Source organism: Argentina anserina, chromosome 4, assembly GCF_933775445.1.
Source record: "Argentina anserina chromosome 4, drPotAnse1.1, whole genome shotgun sequence".
NCBI lineage: Eukaryota > Viridiplantae > Streptophyta > Magnoliopsida > Rosales > Rosaceae > Argentina > Argentina anserina.
In genome coordinates this window covers 3,468,102-3,482,238 of record NC_065875.1, presented here as the reverse complement: position 1 = coordinate 3,482,238, position 14,137 = coordinate 3,468,102, and the positions used below count along the sequence as shown (strand labels likewise).

At 36.3% G+C, this 14,137-nt stretch overlaps 2 protein-coding genes across 3 annotated transcripts; both read right to left on the bottom strand.

Annotated features, from left to right (window-relative positions):
- Nucleotides 1-3,077: 3,077 nt before the first annotated feature.
- LOC126791946 (mediator of RNA polymerase II transcription subunit 8) lies at nt 3,078-7,521 on the bottom strand. 2 transcript variants are annotated; one of them, XM_050518449.1, is made up of 10 exons: nt 7,012-7,521; nt 6,709-6,892; nt 6,347-6,454; nt 6,187-6,251; nt 5,231-5,509; nt 5,020-5,079; nt 4,597-4,773; nt 4,284-4,337; nt 3,633-3,693; nt 3,078-3,518 (listed from the first exon to the last, which is right to left on the bottom strand). In XM_050518449.1, exons 1-10 carry the CDS (start codon nt 7,474-7,476, stop codon nt 3,319-3,321), a joined length of 1,653 nt encoding a protein of 550 aa, XP_050374406.1. In that variant the 5' UTR covers nt 7,477-7,521; the 3' UTR covers nt 3,078-3,318. The 2 variants fall into 2 exon arrangements, with proteins under 2 accessions (XP_050374406.1, XP_050374407.1); XM_050518450.1 differs by having other exon boundaries at nt 3,079-3,518; nt 5,231-5,506; nt 7,012-7,520.
- Nucleotides 7,522-10,380: 2,859 nt separating this feature from the next.
- Nucleotides 10,381-11,375, bottom strand: LOC126790496 (uncharacterized). The gene is made up of 2 exons (XM_050516747.1): nt 10,977-11,375; nt 10,381-10,531 (listed from the first exon to the last, which is right to left on the bottom strand). The coding sequence occupies exons 1-2, from the start codon at nt 11,256-11,258 to the stop codon at nt 10,439-10,441; spliced, it is 375 nt and encodes a 124-aa protein (XP_050372704.1). The 5' UTR covers nt 11,259-11,375; the 3' UTR covers nt 10,381-10,438.
- Nucleotides 11,376-14,137: the final 2,762 nt, after the last annotated feature.

The window sequence follows — 14,137 nt, the reverse complement described above, 5'->3', positions numbered from 1 at the left end:
GTTAGCCGCGCTAGCTACACAACGGGCCTTCCCACGGCCCAAACTGACTACGGACGTGCCCTCACGCGCATCTCAAAGAAGGCTCCAGAGAGCACCTTAATCGGACCTCGTCCCACATCGAATGGTAAGTAAACGATCCACTTCAACTCAACAATAAAAGGTCAGACTCTTGACCTTACAAGGTAAGTACACTGAACTTTCTACCATAACTCTGCACAAATTACCATTGCCCTAACTTAAGCGTCGGAGAGTCGAAGACCACGCCGCCGTGGTCTCTACTCTAACGACGTGTGTTACTTGCGACAGGAAAGTGACCAGGAGTACGGCATACTGTATACACGAGGAGCACGGCGTACTGGATCAAGTGGGAATCACAGCATTAACAAACTGTATGCAGTTTCTCTATCTATGTACTATGTTGATGTCAACTAGGTTTTTTGTAAAAGCTTCTATGTTGATCATAACAATGATAGTCTTTTGTAAAAGCTTATGTGTTTTGGTATCTTGATACAGTTGAATTTGCTTTAATATGATTTGGGATTTATGAGGTTTGAATGACATGAGTAGGTTTAAATATAATTCAGAATTGAGTGTGAGCTATGAACAATGATTATTAATTAGCAGGTTTACAATCAAACGACATAAGTGTTTTAACAAGGAAAATAGAAATGCCTTATTGTCCTTCGTCATACGACATATATGGTTGGCATTAAATATCAAATGAAAAACGTTTCAAGAAACAACATATAAATGTCGTATTGTCCTCCATCACCCAACATATTATTTCTTCCTCAATCAACGACATAAGTGCTTTAAAATGCATAGTTCGCAGAATAACATCAGGCCATAGAAAAATGTAGTGGTTGCTTTCATCAGTCAACATATCTCACCAATGTAACTACACAAATATGTCGTTACTTGGAATCATAATGCTATTAACGTTCTATCTATATGTCTTTAAACACATTATCATATGACATATTCTCAAACAAACTTTCATTTATCTTCCATCTGATTATATTTAAATGTCGTGAGAGCACAACTTACACTGCATAAAAACAGAAAAATAGGTAGCTTCAATATCTAAACGACATCATTTATCTGTCGTGGTTTAACCATACACACGACATATAGAGAATACATTGAGAATAATCATTCATTTATCTTCCATCTGACGACATTTTAATGTCGTGAGAGCACAACTTACACTGCATAAAAATAGAAAATAAGTAGTTTTAATATCTAAACGACAACATTTATCGGTCGTGGTTTAATCATACACACGACATATACATAATACATTGAGAATAATCATTCATTTATATTCCATCTGACGACATTTAAATGCCGTGGGAACACAACTTATACTGCATAAAAATAGAAAATAGGTAGTTTCAATATTTAAACGACAACATTTATCTGTCGTGGTTTAACCATATACACGACATATAGAGAATAGATTGAGAATAATCACTCCACAAGTGGATATATTGACACGACAGAGCTTCTGCCGTCTGATGTAGTTTCACAGGACAGAAAAAATGTGGTGTGAGCCCTATTCACACGGCATACCCTTAGACGACATAAGTGTTTTAGTCAAACGACGTAGCTGCAATGTCGTGTGAAGACAATGTTGGCATATCGAGCTAACGTGTGGTCGAACGGTCGAAACTTCTTCAAACACGTACAATGAACTGTAAGAGAAAAGTATTAATCGGTCATGACGTGCATACGTATTCAGTTCCGGCCGGCATGCTGAAGGCAGAAGTGAGAAGTGGGTTGATTTCACTTCAATAGGGTTTGTCAGCAATAAATATTGGCCAACCAAATTTTTGTGGAAGTGATCATTTGCTTTAGAAATCACATATATACTTTCGCGTTAGGTACGGCAAACCTCTTGGTCAGCTCGATCGTTAAAAACACAAACAATGGCAGCAAACTGAGCAACCGGTCTCATGAACCAGTATGCCGGCCGGATCAATCTGCAGGCTAATCTCTCATTTGAATTCTTGTTATCCAGATTTATTTTTAGTCTTGTTATTTAGTTTTATTGATTGAGAATAGAGAAGAAACATGACAGAAATTTCATTCATCTCGCTGAATACTCAGATATATATCATTTCCCAGTTTCCCTCCTCTACTGCTTCATGGTAGCCCGCGCCAAGTGATTTATATGATCGATATATACACTCGGCTCCTTGGAAGGTGGTGGTCATTTTCTAAAACTTAAAGTAAACTTCTACGACGTAATGTGCAAAAACCGCAAGGGACCATCCAAGTAGTTAGTTAGTTTTATCCCCTTCTTATCTATCCTGATAAGAAGTTCCGAACTCGATCTTTGATTCCCCCTCGCAGGCCACAACTGAGTTAATAATCGAGCTATACTTACGATTCGAAGAACAATCAGATATATATGGGATTATTGCTAATTCAAGTCAACCCAATGAAAAATAGTTCGTATACTTTGATTACGACAACCGAACGACATTTTGTACGTATTAAAACTAAGCACATCTGAAGCAATAAATTAGATACAAGCAGTGAAGAAAATTGATTTCAGTCCAATTAACGAAATGAGAAATTGATATTTTGAGTTCATCCATCAGAATGTTTTGGTACGTAGTGCAGGGCTCACTAGTGTGGATTGTGGAAATATATGCAGGTCCCTTTGAAAGACAGAGAATCGCCTCACGTAGCATGGACGATGTTTATATGCAGGTCCTTATCGTCTTTGGTTTTCTGTGTTCATTTTCTGAAACCTCTTCAAGAAGTCTTACGTGCGTTTTTTAATTCGAAAGACATAAGTGGCACTCTACTTTATAGCCATAACAAAGAAGCTATAATCCCCAAGAGGTGCTTAAGAAACCGTAAGGTTGGTCTCAATTACTGCCTAGATGTTGAGTATCAGTTGGTAAAGCAACCTTGCGAAAGGGTGTATTATATTATAGGCTTCACTGCACAGTGCCAATTTGTTCTGTTTTGAGGTGTACTGCTGGTGTTACTATATTATTACGTAGAACTATTAGAAGATATAAGATATGGAAAAGACTTGGATGATGGAAGAAACACAAGTGTGCTACTAGACAGAGGAAACCGTTCATGCAGAAAGACGGGATATCACAAGAGATTGGCTTCAAATTAAAACAGAAGCCTTACCCGCTACCTCATTTAGAAATATGTACATGTCGACCTCAAATGTTCATATGAAGCTCTACCAACACAGCACATACAAAAGTGATTTAACAGTTTCCACGACTACATATGGCACAACAATATATTAAGCTTAATTTTTACATTGACAAACAAGTTATATTAGTTCTATTGCTGTTGGTTTTGCTGTCTCTGTTGGGAAAAATTGGGCTGATTCTGCGGTGTGCCCTGAGGTTGTACCATATTAGATTGGAGATTCTGAACATTTTGAGCCATGTTACCAAAAGAACCTTGTGAACCATGCTGCTGTTGCTGCTGCTGTTGTATAGGCATCATGCCACCAGTATTTGTGGCTCCCATATTAAACACTGCAGGCAAACAACCCAACAAAATATGAGCAACTACACATTCTTAACACAATACGAACAGGCACCTGATTGCATATGTAAATTAATATCAAAGATAAAGGATTAAAAATATACTTTGGTCGGACAAGATCTGGGAAGCATGACTTCTCTGGGGATTGTTGCCAGGCAATTCAAACTGTGGCAAAAGATCAAAGTGGTATTCAGTTGTCATTCTATCAATGATTGTCTAATACATGATGTCAAACAATTCATATCATCAAAATAGAACAACCATCATTAAGTTACACAATAACGGATAACATATACAGAATATGCCAAGTGAAAAGGTCACACACACACACACAAACATCGATAGCTTCTGCATTCTTATTTAAATTTGTATTAGATCAAAAGTTCCCTGAACACTCCTCATACTTTAATATGGTTCCAACAAACCCCAGAAATAAATTTCTAATTTACAGATTTACTTGTAGCTTGGTGTCCCTCAGCAGTGAAGAGGCAAAGAGTCATTATCAACTGGAATGCAATTAGAAACATAGAACTTGGCCAGAATTTGAACAAAAAAATGTTCTTTAATTAGTATGTTCTCTACTATTTAGAAGAATTTGGTTCTAAATCCTATAGGCCTCACCTACAATGAAACATGATTATCTAAATTCGATGTTTCAAGAGTATCTCATTCGATGCTCAAAGACATTTAGCCCTTTCAATTCACCCATATTTTTCTAATTAATTCGCCAAAGCAAAAGGATATATTGGCAGTACCTGCATTCGTGGCAGAACTGATTGTGAAGACATTGTTGCTGACATGTTTGGTAGCTGGAACATACAGGATTACAGACCAATAAGACAGTGACTCAGAAGAGAATAGAAGACAGCATTTTCAAAGAAATGGAAACAGATAATAAAACTTGAGTTATGCTAACATTACACTATATTTTGGAATCCAAGCCCAGTACTAATGGGGAGATATAAGCAATGCACGCTAACATCCAATTTGCACCATGATGCAATGAGAAATTACAGTAGATGATATAAATTGTAAAAAGTGGAACAATGAATAGAACAAATGACTAACCATTTGGTTTGGTGTTGTCGCACCAGAAAACTGGGTAAGATGACGATTCATTTGACTTCCTGGGTTAAGTTGATTTTGACCAATGCCATGTGAAACGTGTCCAGAAGGCAACTGCCTACCCTGAAATTGCTGGTGCCCCATTGATGGAGAGAATTGCATTTGATGTTGTCCATGTAACTAGACCAATAACAAAAATTTATTAGTGCAACCAAGAATATAAATAATTCTAGAAAAAAACATAAGTTCTCTGACTGTTGATTCAAATGCTTATTTCTTGCAATGCATGTAACTATAAGAATAAAGGATATTGGAGGAGTGAGAAGGAGAGAGATTAGAGTATAACATAAATTTATAACATGTTCATGGCCAACAAGCTCCTGAAAAAAGAAGTACAAGACGAACAAAGATAGGCAACAAGCTCACCGACTGAAACTTCTGTTGCTGAGCCTGTCCCTGCAAATCATGCAGTTGCTGCAGTGAACTCTGCAAAATCCATGTGAGAGTCAAAGTTGTGTTCTAATCACTGTCAATGTAATTTATCTACCAAGTGATATGGAAAGTATAAGAATATTATATGGGTTCCTAAATCATAATTTTTCCACTTCTAACTTCCTAAAATGCCAATAATCCATACTTGTCCAAGTCCTTGCATCGCCGATTGCCTAAATTGTTGCTGAGCCAGGAGTTGCTGTTGATGCTGAGGTAATTGCATCAACTTCTGCTGGTGCTGTTGCTGTATCTGATGCAGTTGCTGCTTCTGTTGCTGTTGAGGAGATGGTGTATTCATAATGTTTGTACTAGACCGTGGAGAGTTGGCATATGGTAACGGAGATGTTGTGTTATCGAAGTTTGTAATACTCGTGCCACCAGGAGATGCACCTGATCTACCCATAAGTTGTGATCCAGGAACCTGCTTTAAAAAAAATGTCTGGGTGAGACCCACATGATGCAATACTATTATACAAACCTATACACTGCAATTCTATTACAGGTGAAAATAATTCACGGGTTAGAGCTCACCACAACTCAACCCCATTCCACAATAATAGGAATACAGAACAAGGAAAATTGAGTAAAAATCATATTGGAAGCCCGGATGGTGACGATAATAACAAGTAAGCTGGTCAACCTGCTACTAAAGAATAGTTCAAAATCAACTATGGCATGATCAACCATCATGCCAAAATTGTCAATTTGTAGACTGAAATAAATAATTTAAAATTGATTATAGTATTATAATTGCAATCATCATAATTTCAGAAACCCTTGCGACTAGAGTACAAAATCTCGAGAAATTGTAAAGTGTTTCTATGGATAAAGTTATGGGTAAACTTTGGGAACAATGAGAAGATATGCAAAAAGATGACCATAATGAATCACAGGAGGGAATATGAAAGAAAAAGAAACGATGTTACAGGTCCTTTCAAACCCCTTTTCTGCAACTTATAGATGCAAACAGAGCTATAAGGATGAAACAATGCTCTCTTACATGAATGAATACACAACCTAATGACTACTTATATAAGCATCAAGACTCATAAACTTGCAAAAAGAATTACGGATTTAAATTCACAATCTAACAGTTCTAACCTGCATCAACGGGCTCTGACCAGACAAGTTACTTGATGACAAAGGAGTATTCTTTGAGTACATACCTGAAAAATTAGTTAAAAGTCAGCCGAAAAGGACTGCAACATGACTTAAACCTCATGGTTAATCTACGCTCGAACAAATAGTAACTCAATATTACCAGATGCTTCAGGAAATGCTTGCACACCATCACCCCCAGACAGCACATCTACCAGATGCATTGGAAGTGCAGGCGGATTCTGCCTCCGGTCAACAGGTAACCGCAAAGCTGCACACACGCATACACAAATCCACTTTACCAGTTATAACCACACTCAGTATAACTAGAAACACTAAGCAGCACTTTACGGCATCTAATTTATACAAAAGATATGGGTATTGCATTTTGAAGAAAAAAAAAACCAAGATGATCGAAATGTACTACAAAAATCAGTAAAATAGGATCATTTAATAGCATTGCACATTGGAAAGCCGAAATTAGTAACAAACAGTTGAAGAAAAAGTGAATTGTTCCTGCATTACCTTCTCCGTAATTAACAGCAGCTCGGAGTAGATTCTCCTGCTCTTGAATTTTCGCCGCCTGAGCTTTATCCAGCGTCGGAACGACGGCTATACCTTGCCGAGTTCCAATGCAGTAGGCTTTCCTAGTGTCAGCCAACACTTTCTCGGCACTGTCACACGCGTCTTTAATCATACTAATCCTAGCCTAAAAATCGAATTGAAACCATTCTTAACTTCTGCTAATTAAGTTACTGAGATTAATTAACATTAATACATTATAAACAGAACAATTCAAATTGAATTAAACCTAATTAATTCACTTACAGTGAGCTTCTCAATTTGAGTTGAGATTGGGAGGCTCTGCAACCCTAGAAGCAGCTGCTCCCTCTTGGCGCCGTCCTCGACCTCCATCTCCGGCAAGAGCTTCGACGAGAGCATCACCGGCAAAACGACGGCGTTCTCGGCGTTGACGTTCTTCGGGTAGACGACAAAGGCCTTGGAGACGTTCGCGATGTCGTTGACGATGTTGAAGAGTTCCATGTTGACCATGGAGTACTGGCTGAGGAGCTCCGGCCAGTTGGGAGCGGTGTTAATCTGCGCGTGGCGGTGGAGGACCTCGAGAATGCTCGTGATTTGTTTGAAGAGGTTGGAGGCTCGCTCCTTGACGGACTTGAGGTTTAGCTGAGTACAGACGGCGTCGTTTAGTCGCTCCACCGCTGCGGGTTGGGGTTGGGGTTGGAGGGGCGGCGGCGGAGGTTGGTTCTGGAGCGCGGCTTCCATGGCTGCCATTTTTGCTCGTGAACTCTCAAGTACGGAGCAGATGAGAGAAATTTGCAGAGAAAAGAAGTATTAATGATCTGGGCCTAACTCTTGGAGCTAATTTGGGCTTTTCAACAAGGATTATGATTTTCTTCAGTAAAAACAAAGGATTATAATTTCTTGGAAAGAAAAATTTATCTATGTTGTAGGAGAAAGTAATATGACAATATAGAGCTAATTGAGATGTATATTATTTATCAATAAGTGCCTCTATTTACATAGGATTACAAAGCTAAAACCATAACAAAATATGATTCTTATAACTAGGGTCCGTTTGTTTAAATGGAATGTGAGAAAATAAAAATAATTTGATTTACTTTCTAGGCTCATATGGAAATAGAAAATACTTTTTTAATTCGATATGAGTGTTTGGTATATATGAAATATAAAATTTAGAATTATTTTGATAAGTCATTAAAACAGAATATTTAATTAAAATTTTCATTAAAACTCATTTATAAGAAAATAAAATACAATTTAAAAGAAAATTAGTCTTTATCAATGGGAATGAAAATAAAATATCACCGGTAAATTCATTTAAGGTTTTAAGAATGAGTCAATTTCCAGTCAAATCACTTTTTTATTTTCCATTCTAATATAAAATAACAATCAAACAACACCTAGAGATGAAAACTGAAATGATTTCATTTTCCATATCATGATTTCCTATCAATCAAACTGGGCCTAGATGTAATTGTAAACTAATAATAGATGTGAATTCCTTATCCTATATGGAATGAGTGAGTATCCTAAAACACTATACTATTAGTAAAGCAAACAGGGTTTGTCAACCAAAATCCATTTTAAAATACAATTTAATCCTTACACCATAATTTATGTTAGAATAGATGTAAATAAATAGAGGATAAATTAGTAATAAATAAAATTATTTTTATTAATTACAGAAACTTTCCCCTAAAATCTCTCGCTAACTTCCTCAACTTCCATTTTTTCCTCCACACACCACTTATGTTCTTCTCGAGTAACTATTTTTCTAAAAACTTATTTGCACACACAATATGTGTGCTTTGTTTATAGTCTTTAAATAAATGTTCTCACTTGGAGCAACTTCAACAATTTCCGTAATTGGTTGATTTTATACTACAGAACTAACCACTTCATAAACCAAAATATCAACAGTCTTTTTTCATTGAAAAAAAAACACATATAGTCATTTTCGCATTTCAGATGGTGACTTTGGTCCCTATATCACTTCTACCAAATAAATAATCATTTGAGAACCGAACAAGATCAAGTTAATAGACGGACGAAAATTGTGCAACATGAACAATTTGTATTCATAATTAGTGTGTAATATCCGAGATTTCTAATCTCGATTACCGACACATTAGGACTAACTAATCAACATTAACTTAAATGTCAACTATGTAGTTTAATATGTACTTGATATTAATAACAACGTATTAAACTACATACTTGACATTTAAGCTAATATCGATTAGTTAGTCCTTATGTGTCGGTAATCGAAATTAGGAATCTCGGGTATTACATAGTGAATTACAATTATGAAAACCTAAACAATAATCAATTTGGTTGGAAAATTATCAGAAGTGATCTATTCATAGGGACCCAAACACTTAACAATGAATATATATATATATATACATATATAACCATTCCACTAAGAGATTCATTTTTTGGTCTTTTAAAAAGATATGTCACTTGACCAACTTATAGATCATATTTCAATATATCTACCGTTCAACATTTAGATTATAATGTGTAGATCACTTCATTAAAGAGATATGTCACTTGACCAACTTCTTGATCATATTATATCTCTATCATTCAACATTTAGATTATAATGTGTAAATCACTTATGTAAAATTTCAGCCAAAATAAAGGTATTTAAGACATTTAAAACTGGGATTTAAACCTATAAGCATGAACGGTTCAAGTTTGACAGATTTAATGGGTTTATTGCTTTCACCAAGTTTGATACTTTAACTATTATCATTTTAGTTGAAATTTTACAGAAGTGATTTATATTAGACCTTAAAAATTGAATAGTAAATATGTGAAAATGTCATCGAAAAATTAATAAATGAGCTATTTCTGGAATAATGGATCTTGGCTCCGGTTCATGCCAACATTTTGACGATGATAAAATGCCGTAACGTGGGTTCCCTACTTTGTGATCCCAATCAATAGAGTTTTATTTGATGTTACTGTGAGCATTTTAATGACAATCTGCAATAGGGACGTACTCACGTTAATTAGTCACGTACATGTTCTTTAATTTTGTTTACAAGTGACTCACAGAACCCTGTCGAATCTGATCGTGGCTGCGATGCATAGCTATAGAAATCGTGCTTATCTGTAATATTTTTTGTAGTGATAGATCCATGCTTTAATTAAAAACGATGGCGACCGTTGCACGTTTTCGTGCTTACAGTTTTGCTTGCTGGTGCGTGTAGCATAAAACAAAGACTTTGTAGAGGGGTCGATCTTGCAATTTTGTAGCTCACAGTCTCACACATGCACTAGCTCGTTTCTCTAATAAGAGATGAAAATTTATACCGGAAATATGGGAGCTAGCTCATTATAAAATTGAGAAGAATACAAACGATCTCTATTAAACATTATCAGAGAGTCAAAGAGGATCATCACATTTCAGATGTGTTCCATTAGAAATTTACAATATGCATACTTCCTTAGCTTATAAATTACACAACAGTTCAACTACTTAATCTAGCTAGCAAACATTATCAAATCGAGAGATTCGATCATATCAGCAGACCCAAGTCACGCAACACTAATGAAACATATCTCAATCCCCAGTTCTCTCGACCACGGCCGCCATGTATTGTTCCGAAATGCATACCGGTCATTCTGATGCATGTTCGAATTAGACATGGGATGCCAGGAAACTATATACATGTTACATGTACGTACATATGGATCTACCTATCACATAATGCTGCAGCAGACATCATTAACATCACTTGTAAGATGGGCCATGCCGGTTCCGGTTTTGACAGATTTTTCTCCCTTCATTGCTGCCTGCAGTATAAGAATATAATCAATATATACATTACAATACCCGCTCGGAAGAACTCACAGTTAGCGGTCCTAAGTGACGAAATCCTAAGAATATGGGGAAAACATCACTGGAAACAATCTCATACAACAGCATTCTCGCTCTATAAGAATTAGCTACTTAAGAAGTACATGGCGTACTAAAATCTAAATAATTTGTGATTAAATTTGAAAACCGCCAATTGTGATCTATTAGTCAATCATGTTCGACATGTACGCAATATATATGAAGCAAAACTTACATGCCAACTAGCTATGTATAGCCAGTCTACCAACTAATAAGAACAAGGTATAATCGAGCCGACCTGGGCAAAAAGTTCCTAGTGTACATCTAAAATAGCCCAGAACTCTAAACTCTAAACAAGAGAGTTGATTAGTTGAACTAAGACCGTAGTTAACTATTCATCACCTCATTATTGTAAATCAGTGTCGCCGATTGGGGCACCGTCGCATACGCTGCTAGTCGGTAATTTACAGCTGGAAACGAGGAGAGGTGCTTTTCCTCGAAAGTGGTGTGGAAGTGGGAGTAGTTTCGGTTCAGATAGCAGGAGATGCAGAGGTCAAAACTATTAGGTCCGCCGGGAATGGAGCAGTCCAGGCAAGCAAAATATCGTCCCTGGATCACGGCATTGCATTCAAGGCCATCGCATACGACACTCATATACGAAAAGGTAGCAGTAAAACTAGCCATAATTTTCAGAACCAGAGAACTAGCTGGAGATGAGATTGTGTTAAACAGTACCGGCTTGAACACACTGTTCTAGCTAGACTGTGTGAAAGCTAAAAGTCATCGCATACGACACTCATATACGAAAAGGTAGCAGTAATGTCGTTCTAGCTACTGGTTCACAATCAATTCATTACCTATATCCTTGCACAGTTGCACAGTTGTTCTCTTCTTTAATATTGGCCACAGTATTTGGGTTTTATTTACCCCTGTAACTCGTACTACTGTCTGCAATATATAATGATGAAATGATCTATGATCTGTCTTCCACATGCACAATTGCACACAAAAGCATAAGGGTTCCATGATCTATAATCTGTAGCATAAGAGTTTAATTTAACAATTTGACAAGGTAGCATTGTAATATTATCAATATAATCGCAAGTAGGTAATTAGGGTTCTTATATAGTTATACGGACACGCTCGGATACGCGAGTGTCCGAATTGGACATGCGGACACGCACCAACTCATAATAAAAGTAAAAGTGCTTATGGTGAGAATCGAACCTTGGTCATCCAAGGCACCTAACAACTCCTCAACCATTCCAACAGATTCAGTTTTTGTTATATATATGCACACTTTAATATATATAAGGAGAGAAACTCATGATAAAAATAAGAATGCTTGTGGTGGGATTCGAACCTTGGTCATCCAAATGATCCAACAAATCTTCAACCATTCCAACAGATTCAGTTTTTGTTATATTTATGCACACTTTAATATATATACATCTAAATACTTTCAAAATTTTAAATTAATTTTTTAATATATATATATTAAAATAATTTTAATTGACGTGTCCACCACGTGTCTGTGTCTAAAAAAAATTATATATGCCGTGTCTACGTATCGAATCGTGTCCAATACGGACACTCGTGTTCGTGTCCGTGCTACATAGGTTATATTAAACTCTTGCCCAAATGAGATAAAAGAAGACTAATTAATAAAAGACTTTCACAACGTGGTTTTGAAAATGGAAACAGATACAAAACGCCAAAAGTAATCAATCAGATATAAAACGCCAAAATTTGAGAGGTGGTTAAAACTAATGGCCAAGTTTTGTCCAAATAAGGACGAAGATTAAAACTAAAAGTATTAGCTACATATATACTAATGTTTCTGTTAGTTCGCTGACTTACAAATACACGTTTTCTCATATATTAATCCAATCTCGATAAGTTGTTCCCAAAGACTTGTAAAACCTCTGACCACACAACACACCAAAAAAACTTTGAGAGAGTCTCCTACCGGAGGCAAATTTGCTCCCCACCCATAATTCCCCAAGTTCATCACCACCCACCTAGTTAATTGACACATGTTTTCTAACCTTAACCACTCTAACTATGGTTACTCTACATATTAATTTTATTTCTTTTTTTATTTTATCTAATCTTTTTCTTTAAACAAAGTATCAAATCCTAATACTATATAATTAATAAAATTTATTATATATTGTTGAAGTTAAAAAAATCAAAGCCTATTATATATTAATCAACGAGTAGTATATAATTTCTCTTTTTCAAAAAGTGAGTAACAAGCTTCCGAAAAAAAAAATGCAAGAGAACAATTTTGATCATATATCTGCAAGTCAATCTTGCGAACATAGTATCGCTAAGGAAAATAATATAGAAAAATATTCAAAAGAAGAACATATCTCCTTCCATTAGAATCGAATTTAATATATTGTCATCATGTTATAGCTACTGAAAATGTCATAAACAATATCCAAAAATAAACACTAAAAATTAAAACGATCAAATATATGAATGAGATTAATGATTAGTATTATGAAATGAGAAAAGATTATTATAATATAAACTATGATCATAAAGTTTATATGCATGATTGAGTAGCATCGAACGTTGGGGAAATAAGTCAAATAACTTCAATGATATTAGGATTTAATATTTTATTATTAGGATTTGACATTTTGGTTTTAAAATAAAAAACAAAAGAAAGAAAGAAAAAGATTATATAAAATATGTAGAATAACCATAGTTAGAGTAGTTAAGGTTAGAAGACATGTGTCAACTAACTAGGTGGGTGGTGATGAAAGTGGGGAAGTATGGGTGGGGAGCAAATTTGCATCCGTCTCCTACCTGTCCGGCGTCGTGCTCTTCCACCGTCGTGAAACATGTTTGTTTGTCCCCAGGTGGGATTTTGTTGTCCTCGTTGAACCCTTCATTTGATTTTGATTGGGGAAATTGCTGCGGCGGTGTGTGAAGTGAGGAGTGGGAGGGGCCACCACAATGGCTTGGTGTGGTCTTCATGGTGCGGTGGTGATCAGATCAGAAGCTAGACGTTCTTCGCTGGGGCAGATCTCTGATCTAGAGATATTGGGTTTTTGGTTTCGGTTGGAGCCGATTCGATTTGGTCTGGAGACGAGATTGATTTGGATATGGCAAGATCACATCACCGAGTTTTGGTGCAAGCTCGCTGGAGGTGCATGGATGTTGGCGGTCTGATGCGTCGGGTAGTACGCTATTATGGCAAGCATGACACCAATGACGGCGGTGGTTTCTTCCCTCCCTTTAGCTTGGGCTCAGGTCCTTTATTTGGACCTGGTCTGGTTGAGGAAATTAGCTCATTTATGGTTTTTTTGTTTAAAGTTTTATATTATTTTATGTATTTAGATGTTCGTCGTTTATTGCTTTCAATAAGAATTGGGTTATGTCCTGGTTGTTGCACTCTGTGTACCATGTTTGTTCTATGGAGGCAGCAAATTCTTTGGTTTATCAAATGGTCGCAACCTTCTAGTGGCATGATGAAACTTAGTACCACTGGTATTTTCCTGTGGCAACATGGTAGGAAAGTTGATAGACATAGTAATTTTATGGCTATG

Bases quoted from the DNA above. Each gene is read 5' to 3' on its own strand.
- LOC126790496 (XM_050516747.1), bottom strand. From the start codon at position 11,258: ATGGCTAGTTTTACTGCTACCTTTTCGTATATGAGTGTCGTATGCGAT. The intron at 10,532-10,976 runs GTGATGAATAGT...CTTATACTGCAG, and splicing joins CACTGATTTACAATAATGAG to GCAGCAATGAAGGGAGAAAA.
- LOC126791946 (XM_050518449.1), bottom strand. From the start codon at position 7,476: ATGGCAGCCATGGAAGCCGCGCTCCAGAACCAACCTCCGCCGCCGCCC. The intron at 6,893-7,011 runs GTAAGTGAATTA...TTCGATTTTTAG, and splicing joins CTCAAATTGAGAAGCTCACT to GCTAGGATTAGTATGATTAA. The intron at 4,774-5,019 runs GTGAGCTTGTTG...TTATTGGTCTAG, and splicing joins AGCAACAGAAGTTTCAGTCG to TTACATGGACAACATCAAAT.